The sequence below is a fragment of the Bubalus bubalis genome, chromosome 6 (genome assembly GCF_019923935.1).
Source record: "Bubalus bubalis isolate 160015118507 breed Murrah chromosome 6, NDDB_SH_1, whole genome shotgun sequence".
NCBI lineage: Eukaryota > Metazoa > Chordata > Mammalia > Artiodactyla > Bovidae > Bubalus > Bubalus bubalis.
The window spans coordinates 105,499,881-105,521,579 of record NC_059162.1 but is presented as its reverse complement, the minus strand read 5'-3'; the positions used below and the strand labels follow the sequence as shown (position 1 = coordinate 105,521,579).

The following is a 21,699-nucleotide window of genomic DNA, read 5'->3' as shown; positions in this document are numbered from 1 at the left end:
CAAAAAAAACCATTTTTTAAAAAGAACAAAATAGTTATATTTTCCAGGCATCCCTATCCATGTTCTTTGAGTCAACCAGATGAACAAACCAGAAAAGCATCAGACAATATTTTTTCAGAAGTTTTCATAATTCCCCCTTTCTCTCCCTCCTTACCCCTCCTCTCCTCTTGGTACAAGCCCTCTGTTGGATTCTTGGTGTCTTTATAACTGATCTCATAATTTATATGATATACTTGTGTGTGAACTACCTTTTTTCATGTAAGACTCTTGGGAACAGACCTTGTATTTTATCTTTTCATATCTCCTTGACAAGTACATAGGTACTAGTCAGTAAATAATGGATTTGATAACATGGCATGTAGGTTATGGGACAGCATGCTAGTCTTTACAAAGTGCTTAGGCAGTTATACCATTTGTTCCTATATAAATCTTATGAAGGCGATGTAAATAGATGAGCACAATGAGGCTCAAATATGTCAAAAGCTTTCCCAAAGATACAATTTCTAAGCAGTAGTGACATACAAAAAAGGAAATGCTACAACATGATCCAGTAATAACCTCCCTGCCCATTTACCAAGTACACTATTAGCTTGGATGTGTGTGTGTGTGTGTGTGTGTGTGTGTAGTCGTGTTGGACTCAGCGGCCCTGTGGACTATAACCTGTCAGGCTTCTCTGTCCATGGGATCTTCCCAGGCAAGAATACTGGAGTGGGTTGCCATTTCCTTCTCCAGGGGATCTTTCCAGCCCAGAGATCAAACGGTGTCTCCTGTATTGGCAGGCAGATTCTTTTCCGCTGAGCTACCAGGGAAGCCCAGCTCTTTAGAAAGTCCCTCTTCAAATCCTGTCTCCTCAAATCTCCACTTAACCTCACTTTTCTTATTTGAAATGTGAAAATAACTGCTCTCCATCCCGTGGATTGTTGGAAATGCACTATACACGAGGAAGGTAACCACATGTGTCTACTTAAATTAAAATTAAATGAAATGTAAAATTCACTCCCTCAGCCACTCTCTCCACATTTCAAGTGACCGGTGGCTTCCACATTGGAAAGACCCGGTACATCATTGCCGAAAGTTCTATTGAACAGTGCCGTGTCAGCGCTGGGACTGGTCAAAGATCAGAGAAAGTGATATGATTGAACTGAAAACTCAGGCCATTGCCTGGCTGTTTTTTTTTTTTTTCGCCTGGCTGGTTTTGAGTGAGAAGGTTCAGTGGGTGGGTGGGAAGCAAGCTGGCCTCCAGAACAGTGACATCACAAAGAACAGCTCACAGTGGCTCCAGAACACCTGGACTCCCAGACCACTCTTCCTAACTCATATCTAGATTCCTGAAGCCTCTGCACATGTAGTTCCTGGAGCTGCTGGTATATTAAAATGTCATCTTCATCTTCTATCTGGGACGTCATCATAGATTATCTCTCTTTGAGCTCGATATGGAATTATCTACAAGCAACTCTTCTGGGAGAGACTAGTGTGCCTCAGCAAACAAATTTGGGGCCACTAGATAACCTTGCTCCGGCTGTGCAAGTTATCCTGGGAATTTCCTTTTTGATTTTGTTGGGAGTGGGAATGTATGCCTTATGGAAACGAAGTGTTCAGTCAATTCAGGTTATACTCTTTTGTTATGGAGAAATTTAAATAGTTACGCATTGTGAAATTTGGTCAGTTCTCTCCCATATTGCTGCCACCCAGTTTTAAGACCATGCAGATGAGCGAGAGTGCACCTTTTGTCTCTGTAGTTGGTTGAAATTAGGTTATCCCTAAAATTTTTCCTTCAATTAGCTTTTTGACATAAAAATGCTTTCTCACAATGATCTTTGGCTTGCTTATAATAACCAGATTAAAGAAGCTTATAACATGAGAAGGCAGCCTTATCTCCAGATTTCTTTGATCATGTATCGTGTTCATCTTTGAGTGTCTAACCATGTGCCCAACACCATGTAGAGTGCTTCTTACAGAACAGCACCACAAGTCTAAGTGGCATCTTGCGTTTTGCCTTTCTGTTCCCACTGTGCCTTTGCTTTGTAACTGATGAGGAAGCACGTATATATATATGTTTATTTAGTCACTGCAATGAATGTACATGGGCTCCTTAAATTACAAGAAACATTTCGGATTTTATATACTTCTGTTTAATTACCAATAATAACAGCTATATTTATAATATATTTAAAATCTTTTGAGAATTTCAACAATTCCATGAAATGGATAGAGTTTCTTTTCATGAGACAAACAAGGAAACAGGAGCATTGACGTTCAGCCTAAATTTAGGAAGATGGGGTTTAAAGAGGGCTTTGTTAAGGAGTGACTGGTTTACTTGGTAAATGCTGAAAGAAGTTATTATTGGATTATTTTGTAGCATTCACTTATTTTCATGTCACTCCTCTTGAGAAATCACTCACCTGCATTTCTCCCAACCTTTGAAAACTACATGGTAGGCAGGGCAGGGATTATTGACTCCATTTTGTAGGTGAGGGAATTTGGTTATCATCTACCCAAGGTGACATAGATTGTAAATGCTGGCCAAGCTGAGATTTGAACCCAATTTTTAGCATTCCAAATTACATTCTCCAAAATCTCATTTAATATAGTCCAACTGATCGAAATCCCTAACAGGGATTTGTGTATCTACATATTCATATTCTGCATTTCAGTTAGCTAATAGAAGAAGAGAAGGCAAAACACCAAACTCTCATCTGTGTTACTTGGTTCTGCTCTTGTTTGGTTATTGCTTAATTCAATCAGATGGATTCGCAGCCCTCCAGGCACTTCATCCAAGGAAAAGATGTGTATAACAGAGTGGTAATAAACTCTGGAGTCAGACTGCAGGGGTTTCTGAGTGAGCTGAGAGCAATCCCTTAGGCTCTAAACCCCCGTTTCCTTATCTGTGAAATGGGTTTGATAACAGTGCCCCCTTGGGGTTTTTTGTGAGAATTAAAGGAGGTATTGTATGTATAAAACTTAGCATGTAACAGTGCTCAATAAGCAATGCTAGTTATTATAAGGGAAAAAGGTGATTTTTTTTTCTTTTCCTAGTTAGACTCTGTCCTAGCACCTTTAAAAAAAATTTTCCATGACCAAGAAATCCAGTGTTTCAGACTGCCGTGTCCTAAGAGAATATACATGGAAATCAGAATTCCTGGATTCCAGTCGTGGCTTTACCATTTCCAAGTATGTGACCTTGGACAATGACAGGGTCCCAACTGGGAGGTATCTAAATAATTATCTGGTTCTTTTTTTTTTCTACATAAATAGGTCCTGCACAGGCAAGGCAACTTCTAGCACAGAGCCTTGCATGAAGCAAACTTTCAGCAAACATTATTTACTATTATAATCTTTATTAATTAGATGCAAATAATAATCCCTGACCTGCCTACCTCTCCACTTTGTGGTAAGTAAAGATCAAAAGACAAAATAGGTGTGAGGATGTTTTGTTAGGAATGAGGGATTATTATTACTATTAGAGTTTTGTTTTCGCATCTACAGTAGACTGTGGCATTTCATGTGAATAAACAAGTAACGTCCAACTTCTGTTGTTTTATTTTAGAAAATACTGTTGTTTGCAATCACACTCTACAAACTTTACAAGAAAGGCTCAGATTTTTTTCAGGCTTTGCTGGTCAACCCAGAAGGGAGTGATCTCACACTTCAAGACAATAATATTTTCCTGTCTTTGGGTCTGCAAGAGAAGATTCTGAAAAAGCTTCAGACAGTGGAAAACAAAGTGAAGGACTTAGAAGGGATGATCATTTCCCAAAAACCTACCACAAAGAGGGAGTACTCCTCTGAGCACTACTGCAGCTGCTCCGACTGCCAGAGTCCCTTGCCTACATCAGGGTTTACATCCACATCTGAAATGTGATGGACTCCAACCTTTTCTAGAAAAGCACTGTTTTCCTTGTGTGTGCGGTGGTGTATCAATAAAGATAGAGAACTATATTGAAATTACCTGGCCAGGACTGGTTCTTTATTCAGCAGGGCCGTTTCCACTTGTGTGTGTTTGGTGGGGTCACGTGGGGGATCATGGTGGTTAAAAATGTCTGAGTTTGTGGGGCCTGCTTGGCAGGCTGGAGACCATAAGCAGCCATATAGAAAAGGAACCATGGAGGAGGGAATAGAAGGGAGAATGGTCAGGGATGTGACCTTGAGCTCCATGCTGAAGAGGTTGGATTAGATACAATAAAAACAGGAGAGTACTGTTACGGGCGATGCTGTGGACTGTCCTATAGAGAGGAGGCTGACCCTTTTGTTTGTTTTTGGTCTAAAATATGTGGCCTGGAATCTCCTTGCATTAATTGTTCAACGGTGGGCAAGGATGGGGCTGGACATAAAGGAGATTGTTTGATTTTATCCAACTTTTACTAATTCTTACTCTGTGCTAAGAGTAAGAGCATTATGGTAATTCTTGGGAATCTGTCCTGAATGCTTCTGGGGCACTGTTTTGGTGGCTGGATGGGTAATTTCAGAACAAAGAATTACAAAAACAATACAGGGAATTCCCTGGAGGCCCAGTGGTTAGGAGCCTACACTTTCACTGCCAAGGGCATGGATTCAGTCTGATATTGTGCAGGGTCCCATAGGGCTCCTAGGCACAAACTCTTTCTGCATCCCCCATTTCTTTGATTATAGGAGACGGCCTTCATTCAGCCTCCGTGACCTTCCCTGAGTTCCAGTGGGTAGATAAAAGCTGCTGTTAATTAGGGAAGGGTGGTGCGTGCATGCATTCATGAGTGCTTGGTCTTGTCCAACGACTCTTTGCAACTCCAAGAACTGTAGCCTGCCAGGCTCCTCTGCCCATGGGACTTCCATGGCAATATTACCAGAGTGGGTTGCCATTTCCTACTCCAGGGTATCTTCCTGACCCAGAGATGGAACCCATGTCTCCTGCATTGGCAGGCAGGTTCTTTATCAGCTGGGCCACCAGGGAAGCCCATAATTAAGGATGGAGGAGATAGAAGACTAGGGAGAAACACTCAAGAGCAGCCTTGGGGCAAGGTCCGGTTTCCCCATCAACAGCACAAGCTCTTTGAGCTGTTTTGCAGATACTGAAACCCCTCTCAGTGGGACAAGTTATTGATTAATGATGGCGCACTGCCCATAGCATGGAGACCCCACACCAGTTGGACCTGAAGGTTGTTGTTGCTGACTCCAACTTACTCACCACAAACCCATCAGAAGAATGTCCAGGAATTGATCATGCCATCTTTGAACAATACTATAAAACTTCTCGGAGAAGGCAATGGCACCCTACTCCAATACTCTTGCCTGGAAAATCCTATGGACGGAGGAGCCTGGTGGGCTGCAGTCCATGGGGTCACTAAGAGTCGGACACAACTGAGCGACTTCACTTTCTCTTTTCACTTTCATGCATTGGAGAAGGAAATGGGAACCCACTCCAGTGTTCTTGCCTGGAGAATCCCAGGGACGGTGGAGCCTGGTGGGCTGCCGTCTATGGGGTCGCACAGAGTCGGACACGACTGAAGTGACTTAGCATAGCATAGCATAAAACTTCTTGCTATCTTCCCCAAGGTGGGACACATGATTTTGAGGGCATTAGCCTACTGTGTCCCTCTTCGTCTGGCAAAGCAATAAAGCTATCCTTTTCTGCTTCACCCAAATCTCTGTTTCCCAGATTCAATTAGGCACCAGTATACAGAGAGGCTGAGGTTTCGGCATCAGATCCCTGGTTGAGGAACTAAGATCCTGCAAGCCGTGTGGTCAAAGAAAAGAAACGATAATACTGAACAAGGGTCATAGCATCTCGACTTATGTGAATTTTCCACATGTGAATCTTGGCTTAGCAGGGAGGGAAGAAGGGAAGGAGGCACCTACCTGCTGTTCCACTCAATGAGTGTGTCCCCCTGATTACACAGATAGCTTCCTGGAGAGATGGTGGCAGGTGGTCCTCTCAGTGAGTCTCAGATTCCACAAACTTTGTTTTTTGTTCAGTCACTTAGATGTGTCCAACTCTTGGAGACCCCATGGATCCCAGCATGCCAGGCTTTCCTGTCCTTCACTATCTCCTGGAGATTGTTCAAACTCATGTCCATTGAATCATTGATGCCATCCAACCATCTCATCCTCTGTCTCTTCCTTCTTCTCCTGCCCTTAATCTTTCCCAGCATTAGGATTTTTCCAGTGAATTGGCTCTTCACATCAGGCGACCAGAGTATTGGCGCTTCTGCATCAGTCCTTCCAAATATTCAGGCTTGATTTCCTTTAGGATTGACTAGTTTGATCTCCTTGATGTCCAAGGGACTCTCAAGAGTCTTCTCTAGAACCATAATTCAAAAGTATCGATTCTTGGGCACTCAACCTTCTTTATGGTCCAACTCTCACATCTGTACACGACTACTGGAAAAACCATAGCTTTGACTATATGTACCTTTGTCAACAAGGTGATGTCTCTGTCTGTTTTTCATAGCTTTTGTGTGTGCTTTTTGCCACAACAAGTGTGATTACAGTCATTGAAACACTTTGACACCTAAATGAAATATTTTGTGTAAACAAACAGTGACTTGTTGCCATACTCGAGAAAAACTGGCTGCCTTGTTCCACAGGAGACAATATAGCGGTCTCCCAAGTGGCATCTTCCTAAGGGATTTCTGCAGGTAATTCTGATCATAACTTATGTCTAGTGCACAGGAATTAAAATGTAACTGCTGAATAAAGATGAGACCATGCAAAAATTGGCTAGTGAATACAGGGTGGGGGCCAGGAAAGGCTTTGCAGAGAAAGCAACATTGAGCTATCCCATAAAGGGTTACATAGGCAGACAATGACATGGAAAGTATTCCTACTGGTGGGGTTATCACACAGCCATAGACAAAAGAGGGTGGCTGACCTGGAGGACAAAGAGAATTTCAGGATGACTGAGAACTGGCTATTTCCAGAGCTACCATGAAGGATTTTGGCTTCAGGCAAGGACACACTAACCTCATCCTCAAATCAGCTTTAATTCGTGAACAGAACAGATGGGGGTTATCAATAACCCCAATATAATACATTATCTGACAGTGTAGGTGGGAAGGTTTTTAACTGTGCTGCTGAAGGAGTGCCAATCAATCTTTTAAAGTCAGTGTCTCAATTTTTGTGCTAATTTTCAGCGCCTTCCTGCAAAGTCCCAGTTTTCTTGGTTACAGCTCTGGGCTAGATCAAAAGAAGGACCCAGAAGAGCAGAGTGATGTTGAAACAAGGCACAAACTTTAAAAGAATGTCCCGAGGACATGACATAAACTGATTAGACCCAAATAGGTCCCAGATGGTGGACAAGTCGACTTCCACTAGACCTGGTGCCTCAGTATACACTCATTTTAACACATCAGAAAGCTAAATGAACACCCACAGGCATCATGAGAGGTCTGAGACTGACCATCAAAGATCACAAAGTGGGTATTGGCCCAGTTCCTGGAACTCCCCACCCCTTTCCCCAAATACTTGGAATAATTCTCCAACTCATGAGCCTATGAAATTACCCAGCCCATAAAAAATGACCATGTCATATTTCAGGGTCTCTTGCTTTCTGAGATGGCCCAATCACTGTCTGTGGGGCATGCTTCTCTCTAAACAAATCCATTTCTTACCTATCACTTTGTCTTTCACTGAATTCTTTCTGCTCTGAGACACAAAGAACCTGATCCTCAGTAAGTCCAGACACCAGGTGAGTGATTCTAATGAAAAGACCATGCATTCAAGTTCCAATCAAAGGTGCACCATTTCAATGTCAGGTAATGAAGGGCCTTACATTTCATACCATTACTCTTGGAAATGGCCCAGTATAGGTTTTTAAACAGGGAGTAACATACATTTGGTAGTCTGTGCGGGAGACAGAGGATACAATGAGCTAGATGCAAAAGAAACTGATGGGGGTCACCTTGTTCCTGCCTCTCAGTTCCCGAAAAAATAGGTGATTCACACCACAATCATAAGAGATTGATACCAAATACTCATTCCTAGTGGGGGAGGGTCATTCTTTTCTTGAGATCAAATCACTTACGTAAAATACATCAATTAAGAGATCTTGGATGCTTGGCAAGCAGAGAATCAAGGCAAAATAGGGAAAAGGTTTGAGAGCTACTTTACCATTCAGGTTAGATGGGGTACATGAACTGCCTTATACCGGTGGCCACCACTCTAAGGAGGAGAATCCTTACTCACCAAATTCAGTCTCTCTTCTTTGGCAAAACCCAGACAACAGCCTGTTTTGAGGCTTCCATGTCAGTCTCCACACAGGCCAGCCCATCTATTTTTTTTTTTTTTGGTAGATGAAGGCTTGTTTTTTATTGACTGAGTGATCTATGCAATTGCTGAGGCCACTGTACAGAGAAGAAGGGGAGAACTTTATTTCTTCGTCTCTTCCTTCTTGGACAGAGTCTTGATGACCTCCTCCTTTTTGGTCTGGAGATGCTCTTCATGGTGCTTGCGGGCTTCCTTGGTCTTAAGACCTGCAGGCCTCAGCCTGGTTCACCAGAAGTTTCTTTTGAGTCTTGTCTACCTTCAGCTTGTGGATATGTTCCATGGGGATCTGCTTGTCTATGAACACGTTATCCTTCACCTTCAGGTACAGGCTGTGATATATGTGGTGGTTAATCTTCTTGGATTCATGGTATCAGCTGAGCAGCTGGCACAGAATTATCATCCTCCTCATCCAGGTTAGCTTCTCGGGCATTTGAGCATTCTTCCCATTCTGGCTCAGAGGGTAAAGTGTCTGCCTACAATGCAGGAGACCGGGGTTTGATCCCTGGGTCAGGAAGATCCCCTGGAGAAGGAAATGACAACCCACTCCAGTACTCTTGCCTGGAAAATCCCATGGATGGAGGAGCCTGGTAGGCTACAGTCCATGGGGTTGCAGAGTTGAATACGACTGAGCGACTTCACTTTCAGTACCCTCTTGCTTACCTATGCCTATATGCCTGCCCTTCCGGCAAGCCAAGGTGTTTTTCTGGCATCAACCTCGGGAATGGACAGTCACAGGCTTCCCCATGATCAGCCTGTCTTTGATCAGCTTCCAGATCTGCTGATGGGAGTTGGCATTGGCGATTTCATTAGTCTCACTGGGGTCCAGCCAGATCTTTTTGCCACAAAAGAGGACCCTGGAGGCAAGCCTCTCCTGAAGTCTAAGCATACTCATGGCTGCAGCTGCAGCGGACAAAAAAAAAAAAAATGTATTTTTTTTCACTGATGAATTGACATTTATGGAGCCCCTTTCTTGTGCCAGGTCAGGGCTAAAGTTACAAAGGATGAATAGGGGCTGCCTCATGGAGCTCTCCAGCCCATCTATCAATACTATTTTTCTGCAAAGAGGAACAAGTTATTACTCACTTTCCATGATTCACTTCTCTAGAGCTACACCCCTACCACCCAAGTCCCAGGCACAAACATTTCTCACCTGGATCTTCTATGAATTGAGCTCCTAACTGGACTCCCTACTTTCATCTTTGTCCCCTTTCAATTTATTCTTTACAGAGTAGCTGAAAACATCATATTACTCCTTTTATCAAAACTTTTTAACGGCTTATTATTTCCTTCTGTGTAAAGGTCAAATTCTTAAGTAAAAGACTATGCATTATGGCATGACCACACACTCCCCGCTCCTTCTTACTTTTCCCATTCTTTCCCCAGTCTCTTCCTTCTCAAATATGCTAAACATTGTCAGACCTCAGGGCCTTTTTGCTCTTGCTGTTCACTGTGCATGGCACACTTTTCCCAGCCCCACAGTTTTTCTCTTACTTTCTTTGGGTCTGTCTGTACTCAAATGTCAGCTAATCTTGTAAAGAGATAACATATGGGGCCCTCAGAGAAAAAGAACCAGGCATGGCTTTCTTGACATAAGAGAATCCATTTTTGGCCTAAGCCATTTTGTGATCTAAGCCTGGCCAAAATGGTTGCCCTTGAACAGGTCTTGGTAATTAATGAGCTTAAGTCATGTTCGGATGTCAGATCTGGACCATAAAGAAGGCAAAACGCCAATTAATGATGCTTTTGAACTGTGGAGAGTCCCCTGAATTTCAGAGTCCTTTGGACAGCAAGGAGATGAAACCAGTCAATCCTAAAGCAAATCAAGCCTGAATATTCACTGAAAGGACTGATGCCGAAGCTGAAGCTCCAATACTTTGGCCACCTGATGCAAAGAGTCAACTCAGTGGAAAAGATCCTGATGCTGGGAAAGACTGAGGGCAAGAGAAGGCGGTGACAGAGGATTAGATGGTTGGATGGCATCACTGACTCAATGGACAGGGGTTTGAGCAAACTCTGGGAAAGAGTGAAGAACAGGGAAGCCTGACATGCTGCAGTTCATGGGGTCACAAAGAATGGGACAGGACTTAGCGACTGAACAGCAACAACAAGGGGAAAAAAGACGGCAGGAACAACAACAACAAAAAAAGAAGGCAGGAACAAAGGAAAAGCAGTCAAGAAATAATAGTTGAGTCCTAAAACAGAGTCTTTTAACAACCTGATATATATCTTTGAGCTGTTCTTCAGGAACTGAGGTCTCCACCTTAGTGGCTTCACTTGTGGATCAGATGGTAAAGAATCTGCCTGCAAAGCGGGAGAGCTGGGTTTGATCCCTGAGTGGTAAGAACCCCTGGAGAAGGTAATGGCTACCCACTCCTGTTTTCTTGCCTGGAGAAGTTCATGGATAGAGGAGCCCGGAGGGCTATAGTCTATGGGGTGGCAAAGAGTTGGACACAATTGAGCAACTAACACACAAGGTCTCCACCCAGGTGGAGGATGGTAACTGTCAGTACATGCAAGATCCCAAACTGGTTGGAACCTAAGGAATGATAATGTTGACCTGTTTTGACCCTCAATCCACTAAAGCTTGGGTTCTGGCACACTTTGCCCCAATTCTATGCTGAATTCTCTTTAGCTTGAGCCCCTTCATGAATACGCATGTTCCCATAGTTCAGAACTTCCCCAGTGTTGCTGTCTGGGGAGATACTGCTGTAGGGAAAAATCCATGGTGTCCTCCTTACTTGCTGCAAGAAATATATCATACCTTCTCCCACTCTTTGGCTTGCTTGTGTCTTTTTTGTTGTTTTTGTTTTTGATTGCACCACATGACTTGCAAGATCTTAGTTCTCTGATTAGGGATTGAACCTCGGTCCTCAGCAGTGAAAGCAAAGAGTCCTAACTACTGTGATAGGAATGTGTGTGTGATAAGTCACTTCGGTCGTGTCTGCCCCTTTTTGAACTTATACAGTGAAGCCCACTAGGCTCCTCTGTCCATCAGATTTTCCAGGCAAGAATCAGTTCAGTTCAGTTCAGTTCAGTTGCTCAGTCATGTCTGACTCTTTGCAACCCCATGAATCGCAGCACGCCAGGCCTCCCTGTCCATCACCAACCCCCAGAGTTCACTCAGACTCACGTCCATCGAGTCAGTGATGCCATCCAGCCATCTCATCCTCTGTCATCCCCTTCTCCCCCTGCCCCCAATCCCTCCCAGCATCAGAGTCTTTTCCAATGTGTCAACTCTTTGCATGAGGTGGCCAAAGTACTGGAGTTTCAGCTTTAGCATCATTCCTTCCAAAGAAATCCCAGGGCTGATCTCCTTCAGAATGGACTGGTTGGATCTCCTTGCAGTCCAAGGGACTCTCAAGAGTCTTCTCCAACACCACAGTTCAAAAGCATCAATTCTTCAGCGCTCAGCCTTCTTCACAGTCCAACTCTCACATCCATACATGACCACTGGAAAAACCATAGCCTTGATTAGATGGACCTTTGTTGGCAAAGTAATGTCTCTGCTTTTGAATATGCTATCTAGGTTGGTCATAACTTTTCTTCCAAGGAGTAAGCATCTTTTAATTTCATGGCTGCAGTCACCATCTGCAGTGATTTTGGAGCCCAGAAAAATAAAGTCTGACACTGTTTCCACTGTTTCCCCATCTATTTCCCATGAAGTGATGGGACCAGATGCCATGATCTTCGTTTTCTGATTGTTGAGCTTTAAGCCAACTTTTTCACTCTCCACTTTCACTTTCATGAAGAGGCTTTTCAGTTCCTCTTCACTTTCTGCCATAAGGGTGGTGTCATCTGCATATCTGAGGCTATTGATATTTCTCCCAGCAATCTTGATTCCAGCTTGTGTGTCTTCCAGCCCAGCGTTTCTCATGATGTACTCTGCATAGAAGTTAAATAAGCAGGGTGACAATTTACAGCCTTGATGTACTCCTTTTCCTATTTGGAACCAGTCTGTTGTTCCATGTCTAGTTCTAACTGTTGCTTCCTGACCTGCATATAGGTTTCTCAAGAGGCAGGTCAGGAGGTCTGGTATTCCCATCTCTTTCAGAATTTTCCACAGTTGATTGTGATCCACACAGTCAAAGGCTTTGGCATAGTCAATAAAGCAGAAATAGATGTTTTTCTGGAACTCTCTTGCTTTTTCCATGATCCAGTGGATGTTGGCAATTTGATCTCTGGTTTCTCTGCCTTTTCTAAAACCAGCTTGAACATCTGGAAGTTCACGGTTCACATATTGCTGAAGCCTGGCTTGGAGAATTTTGAGCATTACTTTACTAGCATGTGAGATGAGTGCAACTGTGCGGTAGTTTGAGTATTCTTTGGCATTACCTTTCTTTGGGATTGGAATGAAAACTGACCTTTTCCAGTCCTGTGGCCATTGCTGAGTTTTCCAAATTTGCTGGCATATTGAGTGCAGCACTTTCACAGCATCATCTTTTAGGATTTGAAATAGCTCCACTGGAATTCCATCACCTCCACTAGCTTTGTTCGTAGTGATGCTTTCTAAGGCCCACTTGACTTCATATTCCAGGATGTCTGGTAAAAACAAACAAATAAACAGAAGAATACTGGAGTGGGTTGCCATGCCCTCCGCTAGGGGATCTTTCTCACCCAGGGACCAAACCTGCGTCTCTTATGTCTCCTGCACTGGCAGATGGATTCTTTACCACTAGTGCCACCTGGGAATAGGAATAGAATAGTTATACAGGTAGCTGCGAAAGTTCCAGTTTCTAAGTCATGTCCAACTCTTTGTGACCCCCGTGGATTGCAGCACACCAGGCTTCCTTGTCCTTCACTCTCTCCTAGAGTTTGCCCAAATTCATGTCCAGTGAGTTGGTGATGCTATCTAACAATCTCATCCTCTGTAACCCTCTTCTCCCTTTGCCTTCAATATTTCCCAGTATTGTTACCCAAAGGTGTGTGTGTGGGGTCCGGCTGCTCAGCGCTCAAAAGCCAATAAGCAGACCAGGTTGGTGGAAAGTTAAGTTTGCTTTATTTCAGATGCCGGCAACTGGCGGGGGAGGGAGGGGTGGGTAGGGTGGCAGACATCTGTCCAAAGACCAATTCCCCCCAGCTTCCTGCCAATAAGGAAGTGGTGAGAGTTTTTATAAATAGAGGGCATTGGGGGGCAGCGGGTTACATGCAGAAACAGCACAGTCATCTCTAAGTCATGTTCAATTGGTCATCAGTGGTCTGACCACCATCATCTTGCTTGTTTTAGGTATAGTTAAATCTTCAGTTCTAGGGTGCATTTGTTCCCATTTCTTTAAGGTCAATTCTCAGAACTGTGGCAGCTCAAGTCCTGGGTACAGTCTGGTCAGCATGTAGTTAACTTCTCCACCTGGTGTTTTGGTATCTGTAAGACAGCTCACAGGATATGGCTCAGAACATTATCTATAGCTCTTGAGAAAGAACTAAAGGTCCTTGACCATGCTTAATGATTACATTATTACTAGTCTCCTTTCCTTTCTTTTGTTTCCACATCTCACTTCTCTAATTACACTTATTTTTTGACTAAAGTTTTCCACAGGCAAAAGGCAGGCAGAGGACATGGTGTGGGGTCAAGGACCATATGGTCCTGCTCCGTTTCAACATCAGGGTCTTTTCCAATGAGTTGGCTCTTTGCATCAGGGGGTCAAAGTATTGAAGCCACCTCCAATGAATATCCAGGGTTTATTTCCTTTAGGACTTTGAGAGAACACTGTATGTCAGTGATCACTCAAGAAAGCTATCAGAACAGGGTCATGAAACTAAGTAGTCTTGCTTAACTATAAAGCCAATAAGAGCACAAGATATGCCTCCAGGTTATTAGGTGAAAGAAAAATGTCACTACCCTTCTACTGATTTGAGTAAGCACTATGACAACCCTCAGAGAAGGCAATGGCACCCCACTCCAGTACTCTTGCCTGGAAAATCCCATGGATGGAGGAGCCTGGTAGGCTGCAGTCCATGGGGTCGCTAAGAGTCAGACACAACTGAGCGACTTCACTTTCACTTTCCACTTTCATGCACTGGAGAAGGAAATGGCAACCCACTCCAGTGTTCTTGCCTGGAGAATCCCAGGGACGGTGGAGCCTGGTGGGCTGCTGTCTATGGGGTCGCACAGAGTCGGACACGACTGAAGCAACTTGGAGGAGGATGACAACCCTAGTTTGACCTCATAGGGTCAGACGCTGTCTTCCCGATATGAAGGAGAAGCTAATGACGTGAACCTGATGTCTACTCAAACAAGGGGGTCTTTCCTACTCCAAAAATTTCCTTTGATTATAAAATTGTAGCCCACTTAATCCTTGGGGCAGAGCTCCCTCGCCTGCCCACTTTCATCTCTTTCAAGCTTCCTATATTAATAAATCTACTTCTTGCCTATCAGTTTGTCTCTCAAGGAATTCTTTCTGTGATGAGACATCAAGAACTTGAGCTTCACTAAGTCCTGAAATCAGGTGTGTGATCTTAGTTGGAAGACCATGCGTTTTGCCAGGGTTCAAGTCTCAATCTGACACGAACAGTTTCAACCGGACTGCCAGGGGATTCCCATTGGTTGTGTTCTTTGGCTCGATACCCACCATAAAGGCTGGTAACCCAGTCTTTTACATAACAACCTGAGAGGTTTTCCTTGACCATCTAATATGAAATAGTGCCCATCCCAACACTGCATCCCTCTTTCCCTACTTTTTATTCATAGAACTTATCACATCCTCAGCTTTTACTGCTGTATACGTGCTTCTTAGCTATCAACTCATCATCCACTTCAGCCCACTTAGAAAGTTAAGTTTCAGGAGAGGAAGGGGCTTTGTTTGGTTCACTGTAGTATCCTCAGCACCTAGAACACTGTCTAGTACTTAGACATATATTTGTTAAATAAATGATTAAATTCCAGTTTGACTTTTAGAAACCTCATACCAGCTTTCTGATCCTCTGTCTCCTCAGACTAATGGTGACAGATCAACTAAGGTGTGATTCTCCCAAGTATGGTGAGCTAGTAGTTAATCTTTATTGGGCACTAACTCAGGGCCAGACACATGACTAAAAGCTTTACATGATTTTCTTCATTTAATCCTCACAAAATGAGGGGGTAAATACCATTATTCTAATTTCACTGGTAAGGAAATGATGCACAGAGGTTTACGTTACTAATATGTGGTATAGCTGTGAAGTCCTAGCATGGAAGCAGTGACTCTACGTCTGTACCCTTAGCCACACAGTCTGGGTGGCAGGGGCTTCTGTGAGGCTCTGAACTAAATGCAGCAGACTGGATGGACCCAGAGAGAGGAGACAAGATTGAAGAGGACACAGCAATGAAAGTCCAAGAGAGCATTTTGAGAAAAATGTTTATCTCCTTTCATTTTTAAGTTGATATCTAATTTGTCTTCTAAAAGAAGGCTGACAACCAAACAATTGATGCTTTCAAACTGTGGTGCTGGAGAATACTCTTGAAAGTCCCTTGGACTGAAAGGAGATAAAATCAGTCAATCCTAAAGGAAATCAACCCTGAATATTCATTGGAAGGACTGATGCTGAAGCTGAAGTTCCAACACTTTGGCTACCTAACCTTGAAGAGCAGACTCGTTAGAAAAGACCCTGATGCTGGGAAAGATTGAAGGCAACAGAGAGCGGCAGAGGATAAGATGGTTAGATAGCATCACTGACTCAGTGGTCATGAATTTGAGCAAACTATGGGAGATAGTGAAGGACAGGAAAGGACAGCACACCAGGGGGTGTGGTCGATGGGGATGCAAAGAGTCAGATACGACTTAGTGACTGAACAACATCTAACAGTTTTCATCATAAATTGAAATAGTTGCAATGTATGTAAATCCTGGAAAACTGTCAGTCAGTTCAGTTGCTCAGTTGTGTCCAACTCTGCAACCCCATGGACTGCAGCACTACAGGCCTCCCTGTCCATCACCAACTCCCGGAGCTCACTCAAACTCATGTCCATCGGGTTGGTGATGCCATCCTACCATCTCATCCTCTGTCGTCCCCTTCTCCTCCTGCCTTCAATCTTTCCCACATCAGGGTCTTTTCCAGTGAGTCATTTCTTTGCATCAGGGGGCCAAAGAATTGGAGTTTCAGCTTCAGCATCAGTCCTTCTAATGAATATTCAGGACTGATTTGCCTTAGGATGGACTGGTTGGATCTCCTTGCAGTCCAAGGGACTCTCAAGAGTCTTCTCCAACACCACAGTTCAAAAGCATCAATTCTTTGGCACTCAGTCTTCTTTATGGTCCAACTTTCACATCCATACATGACTACTGGAAAAACCATAGCTTTGACTAGATGGACCTTTGTTGGCAAAGTAATGTCTCTGCTTTTTAATATGCTATCTAGGTTGGTCATGTTTCTTCCAAGGAACAAGCGTCTTTTAATTTAATGGCTGCAGTCACCACCTGCATTGATTTTGGAGCCCCCCAAAATAAAGTCTGTCACTATTTCCATTGTTTCCCCATCTATTTGCCTTGAAGTGATGGCATCACCAACTTGATGGACATGAGTTTGGGTGAATTCTGGGAGTTGGTGATGGACAGGGAGGCCTGGCGTGCTGCAGTCCATGGGGTCACAAAGAGTCCGACACAACTGAGCAACTGAACTGAACTGATGGGACCAGATGTCATGATCTTAGTTTTCTGAATATTGAGTTTTAAGCCAACTTTTTCCACCCTCCTCTCTCACTTTCATCAAGAGGCTCTTTAGTTCTATACTTTCTGCCATTAGGGTGCTGTCATCTGCATATCTGAGGTTATTGATATTTCTCCTGGAAATCTTGATTCCAGCTTGTGCTTCATCCAGCCCAGCATTTCTCATGATGTACTCTACATAAAATTTAAATAAGCAGGGTGACAATATACAGCCTTGACGTACTCCTTCCCCGATTTAGAACCAGTCTGTTGTTCCCTGTCCGGTTCTAAATGTTGCTTCTTGACCTACATACAGATTTCTCAGGAGGCAGCTCAGGTGGTCTGGTATTTCCATTGCTTTAAGAATTTTTCAGTTTGCTGTGATCCACACAGTCAAAGGTTTTGGCATAGTCAATGAAGCAGAAGTAGATGTTTTTTCTGGAACTCTCTTGCTTTTTCGATGTAATTGTAAATTGTAAATAATGACAATTTAAGATAAAATTTAAATCATTAGTCATAATATATCCAACAGGATCTACATAACAACCGAATAACCATCATCCAGTTAAAATTACATAAATGAGGTCTTCAACATTCTGTAATTCTACACTGTTTTTTTTACAACTTATATTTATGTTCTACTTCCCCATAGAATGGTATCCAAATGTAATACGTTTTATGTTTGAAAAACATTTTACTGATCACATCTTTGCAATAAAAATATGTATATAGGTAAAATTTTAAAATATTTTCTGTAATCGTTTGACTGTATTAGAAAGAATTCTTCTGAACTAATTATTATAGTCATCCTTAACATGTAACTGCTCAAAATGACATGATTACAAATTTGATAATACATAAACATAAAAGGTAAAATTCTACTGGAAATGAAACTCTCGGTGAGATAGATGGGGTTTCTCTACCCATTAATTCATGTATCTAAATGACTACTTCTTACTGTTAGATAAAAGGGTTCCCTTTCAATTTTCTTTCTTCTTTTAGTTGATACAGTGCTGAGGAATATTACTCACAAAAATATATGATAATGCTGGTAGTTTTGTTAGAAGAATATTAATCAGTTCTTTGGTTTTATGGACAAAAAAATGCTGCCTGCTATTTCAGTAAACAAAGAACGTTACCTATAAGAATTCCCTGCTGCCCCAGTGGTTAGGAATTTGTGCTTTCACTACAGTGGTGCTGGATTCAAATCCTGGTCAGGGAACTAAGATCCTGCAAGCTTCACATGGTCAAAAAACAAGAAAACATCAACAGCAAAAACAGAGAATGTTGCCTGTCATCACATCATCAGCTACTGCAGCTGCCCCAACATTGTGCCCTGAGAGGAATTTAGGATGGAGAAAATGAGCATACTGGCCCTAGATTGTAAGACATATATCAAAAGGAATAATTACAATGAGCCCAGAGTCTTACATATTCCCATTCATGGAGAATTGATGCTTTTGAACTGTTGTGTTGGAGAAGACTCTTGAGAGTCCCTTAGACTGCAAGGAGATCCAATCAGTCCATCCTAAAGGAAATCAGTCCTGAATATTCATTGGAAGGACTGATGCTGAAGCTTAAACTCCAATACTTCGGCCACTTGATGCAAAGAACTGTAGTGGTACAGTCCATGGGGTCGCAGAGTTGGACATGACTGAGTGATTGAACTGAACTGATTCATAGAGAAGCACTGAAACCATTAACTTGAGATGCCTGTTTTTTGTGCTTAGCAGTAGTCTTTTCATGTTTGACTACATGTTTTGTTTTGTTTTTTCCCCAGCAAAAACTCACTTATCCTGGTTATCCCTTACTTCTTTGAAACAGTCCCTCAGAGTTCTGAAAGGCCTTCCCAGGTTATAGTCTTCAGCAATGTCCTCAAAAAAAAAACATAATTCTCAGCTTTTAGGTTTTGCTTTTTTTTTCACTGGACAGTTTCCTTCTGACTTTATGTCAAAAATCCAATAGTGTTCCTTCATCAGCTGACAGTTCAATTAGCTCCACCACTAACTTTGTTGAAAGCGAAGAACTTATAACCATCTGACTTGCAAAAAAAATTGTTATGCTGTCATTAGATTCCTTAACTTTCTCAAGGGACCTTTAATTATACTGATCACTCTCACTGAGAGGCATTTAGGAAGAGATGAGAAATTCGAGATACTGTTAATTGCAACACATCTTTAGCATTAAAATATCACTTTAAATAGATCTTAGCTGCAGCTGCAGCAATTGATTGTAAATAAGAATCATGCAAATTAGCAAGGCCGGTCTCTTTGTCAAACTAGCTAAATCAGACTTCATTTTGAAAAATTTTCAAGTCAAATCAATGTGCTAACAGGTGTTATTGTGACCACAAGTCATTTGTAAATTTCAAGACACACATGGCACTGAGTTTTGATAGAAATCTGTTCTTAGATAAGGAGTAAAGCTCTTTCACTTTAGGTATTTTTTTAACTTTTCATTTTATATTGGAGTATAACTGATACAATGTTATTGACACTTTCAGGTGCACAGCAAAGCCACTCAGCTGTATATATGCATATATTCTCTCCCTCCCCTGTAACCAGTCATCAGTTTGTTCTCTGTGAGTCTGTTTTGCAAATAAGTTCATTTGTATCATTTCTTTTCAGGTTTTGCATATAAGCAATATCATATTAGGATACTCCTTTTTCTGTGACTTCACTCAGTATGATCTTTTGTTCATGCATGTTGCTGCAAATGGCATTATTCCTAATGGATGTGTAATATTCCATTATATAAATAAATAAATATATAAATAAATAAATACACACACACACCATGTCTTCTTTATCCATTCCTCTGTTGGTTGATATTTAGGTTGCTTCCCTGCGCAGGCTATTGTAAACAGCACTCCAGTGAACTTTGGTTGTATGTATCCTTTCAGACCGTGTTTTTCTCTGGATATATGCCCAGGAATGAGACTGCAGGATATGGTAGCTGTTTTTAAAGGACTCCATACTGTTCTCCGGAGAAGGCAATGGCACCCCACTCCAGTGCTCTTGCCTAGAAAATCCCATGGATGGAGGAGTCTGATAGGCTGCAGTCCATGGGGTCGCTAAGAGTTGGACATGACTGAGCAACTTCACTTTCACTTTTCACTTTTATGCATTGGAGAAGGAAGTGGCAACCCACTCCAGTGTTCTTGCCTGGAGAATCCCAGGGACGGGGGAGCCTGGTAGGCTGCTGTCTCCGGGGTGGCAGAGAGTCGGACACGACTGAAGCGACTTAGCAGCAGCAGCAGCAGCAGCAGCAGCAGCAGCAGCAGCAGCAGGAGAGTTCCTTCACTTCAGGTATGTCTAATCTAGCTCTTTGCTTTAATCCAGGGCACACTCTCTTTGGCAAAATGCCACCTCTGACTTCACTTGGGATGGGAGCGCTGAGATTTTTAAATGAAAATTCCCGCATGCTGCAACTACTGAGCCAGCCTGCTGCAACTAGCAAAACCCCCAGTTAGGTCTCAAGACTTTCACTGCTGTTGCCTGGGTTCAATTCTTGGTGAGGAACTAAGAGCCTCTAAGAGGTTGTTGTTCAGTCGCTAGGTGTTGTCCAACTCTTTTGAGATCCCATGGACTGTAGCGCCCGCTCCCGCCCGTCCCCGCCCCCCCCTCCCCAGACTCCTCTGTCCATGGAATTTCCCTGGTAAGCATACTGGAGTGGGTTGCCATTTCCTCCTCCAAAGGGATCTTCCAGACCCAGCGATTGAGCCTGCAACTCCTGTGTTTCCTACATTGGCAGGTGGATTCTTTACCACTAAGCCACCCGGTAGCCCATACCGTGCCTTACCGCTTCCATTTGGCTGTTCCTCAGTTGTATTCTTATAACAAACCTGCAATATAAGTGAGGTGTTTTCCTTAGTTCTGTGGGACGTTCTAGAAAATTTTTGAACCTAACCGGTACAAAGTGGCAAAAGAAAACAAATTTCTTACTACGGCCCACTCTCTAACATGTCTAAATTCAGAACAGCTCAATAAAGTAAAAAATATTACACTTACAATGTCTACTCCCACTCTTAACTATTCCTTTAGTCTTAAAGTTTCCCCGGGATGCACACCATGGTCTGCGAAGCACCAGTTTAGAGGAATGATTTCTAGAGCCTGGGAAGCCGGCTCGTCTTCCGTTTTTCCTCAGGGCTGGAACAGCGGTCCACTCTGTTCGTTTTCACTTAGCCCCAAATACTGGTCCTGGCCGCGGAAAGTACAGCAGAGATTGTAGCCCAACCAGGACAAGACCCGGAACAAGAAGTAATTTCCCCTCTGGAGGCTAGAAAGCGGAGATCCCGCCACACTGCCTCGGATAGACAGGAAACGGGAACCCTTAGCAGGCACCCGGCGTGAAGTGGAGGGGGGAAATGTCGGTGCAACGCAGCAACAGGGACGCTGGGGCTGGCGGAGGCCGGAAATCAACATGGGGATCTTCCTCGGGCCGGAAGTGAGAAAGGTGGGGCTTGTCTTGCTCCTGCAGGCACTAGGCGGCCCTAGGGGGCGTCAGCATGGGGAAGAGTGTCTGTGTAACACTGCGGGCTGAGAGGAGGGAATGGGATGGGCGGGGTGTCGGTATAGGGGCGTTCGGGAGGGACGCGTATTGCTGTGACACTGCGGGGACTCTCTGAGGGGACGGGTGTCGGTGTGGCACCAATACACGCTGAAGGAGCCGGCGGAACCGGGTGGCCATGGGGATGTGGGCATTGCTGGACGCGATGTGGGAGATGCCGGCCGAGAAGCGTATCTTCGGGGCCGTGCTGCTCTTCTCCTGGACAGTGTATCTCTGGGAGACCTTCCTAGCACAGCGGCAGGTGAGCCTAGACAGGGCCCACCTGACCCCGACA

General features: G+C 43.4%; 2 protein-coding genes and 1 pseudogene across 3 annotated transcripts in view; 2 read left to right on the top strand and 1 right to left on the bottom strand.

Annotated features, from left to right (window-relative positions):
* The first annotated feature begins 1,139 nt into the window (after positions 1-1,139).
* Positions 1,140-3,948, top strand: TMCO2 (transmembrane and coiled-coil domains 2). The gene is made up of 2 exons (XM_006061925.4): positions 1,140-1,608; positions 3,548-3,948. Exons 1-2 carry the CDS (start codon positions 1,375-1,377, stop codon positions 3,860-3,862), a joined length of 549 nt encoding a protein of 182 aa, XP_006061987.2. The 5' UTR covers positions 1,140-1,374; the 3' UTR covers positions 3,863-3,948.
* A 2,363-nt stretch (positions 3,949-6,311) lies between these two features.
* On the bottom strand, positions 6,312-21,272 carry LOC102399577 (annotated as a pseudogene).
* Positions 21,273-21,417: 145 nt separating this feature from the next.
* ZMPSTE24 (zinc metallopeptidase STE24) overlaps positions 21,418-21,699 on the top strand; it is a 43,824-nt gene continuing 43,542 nt past the window's right edge. The window contains exon 1 of one of the 2 annotated variants that reach the window (XM_025289020.3): positions 21,418-21,666. In XM_025289020.3, coding sequence (XP_025144805.1) covers positions 21,544-21,666 — 123 coding nt within the window. In that variant the 5' untranslated portion in view covers positions 21,418-21,543. The remainder of the gene's footprint in view (positions 21,667-21,699) is intronic. The other variant, XM_006061926.4, reaches the window with a different exon arrangement.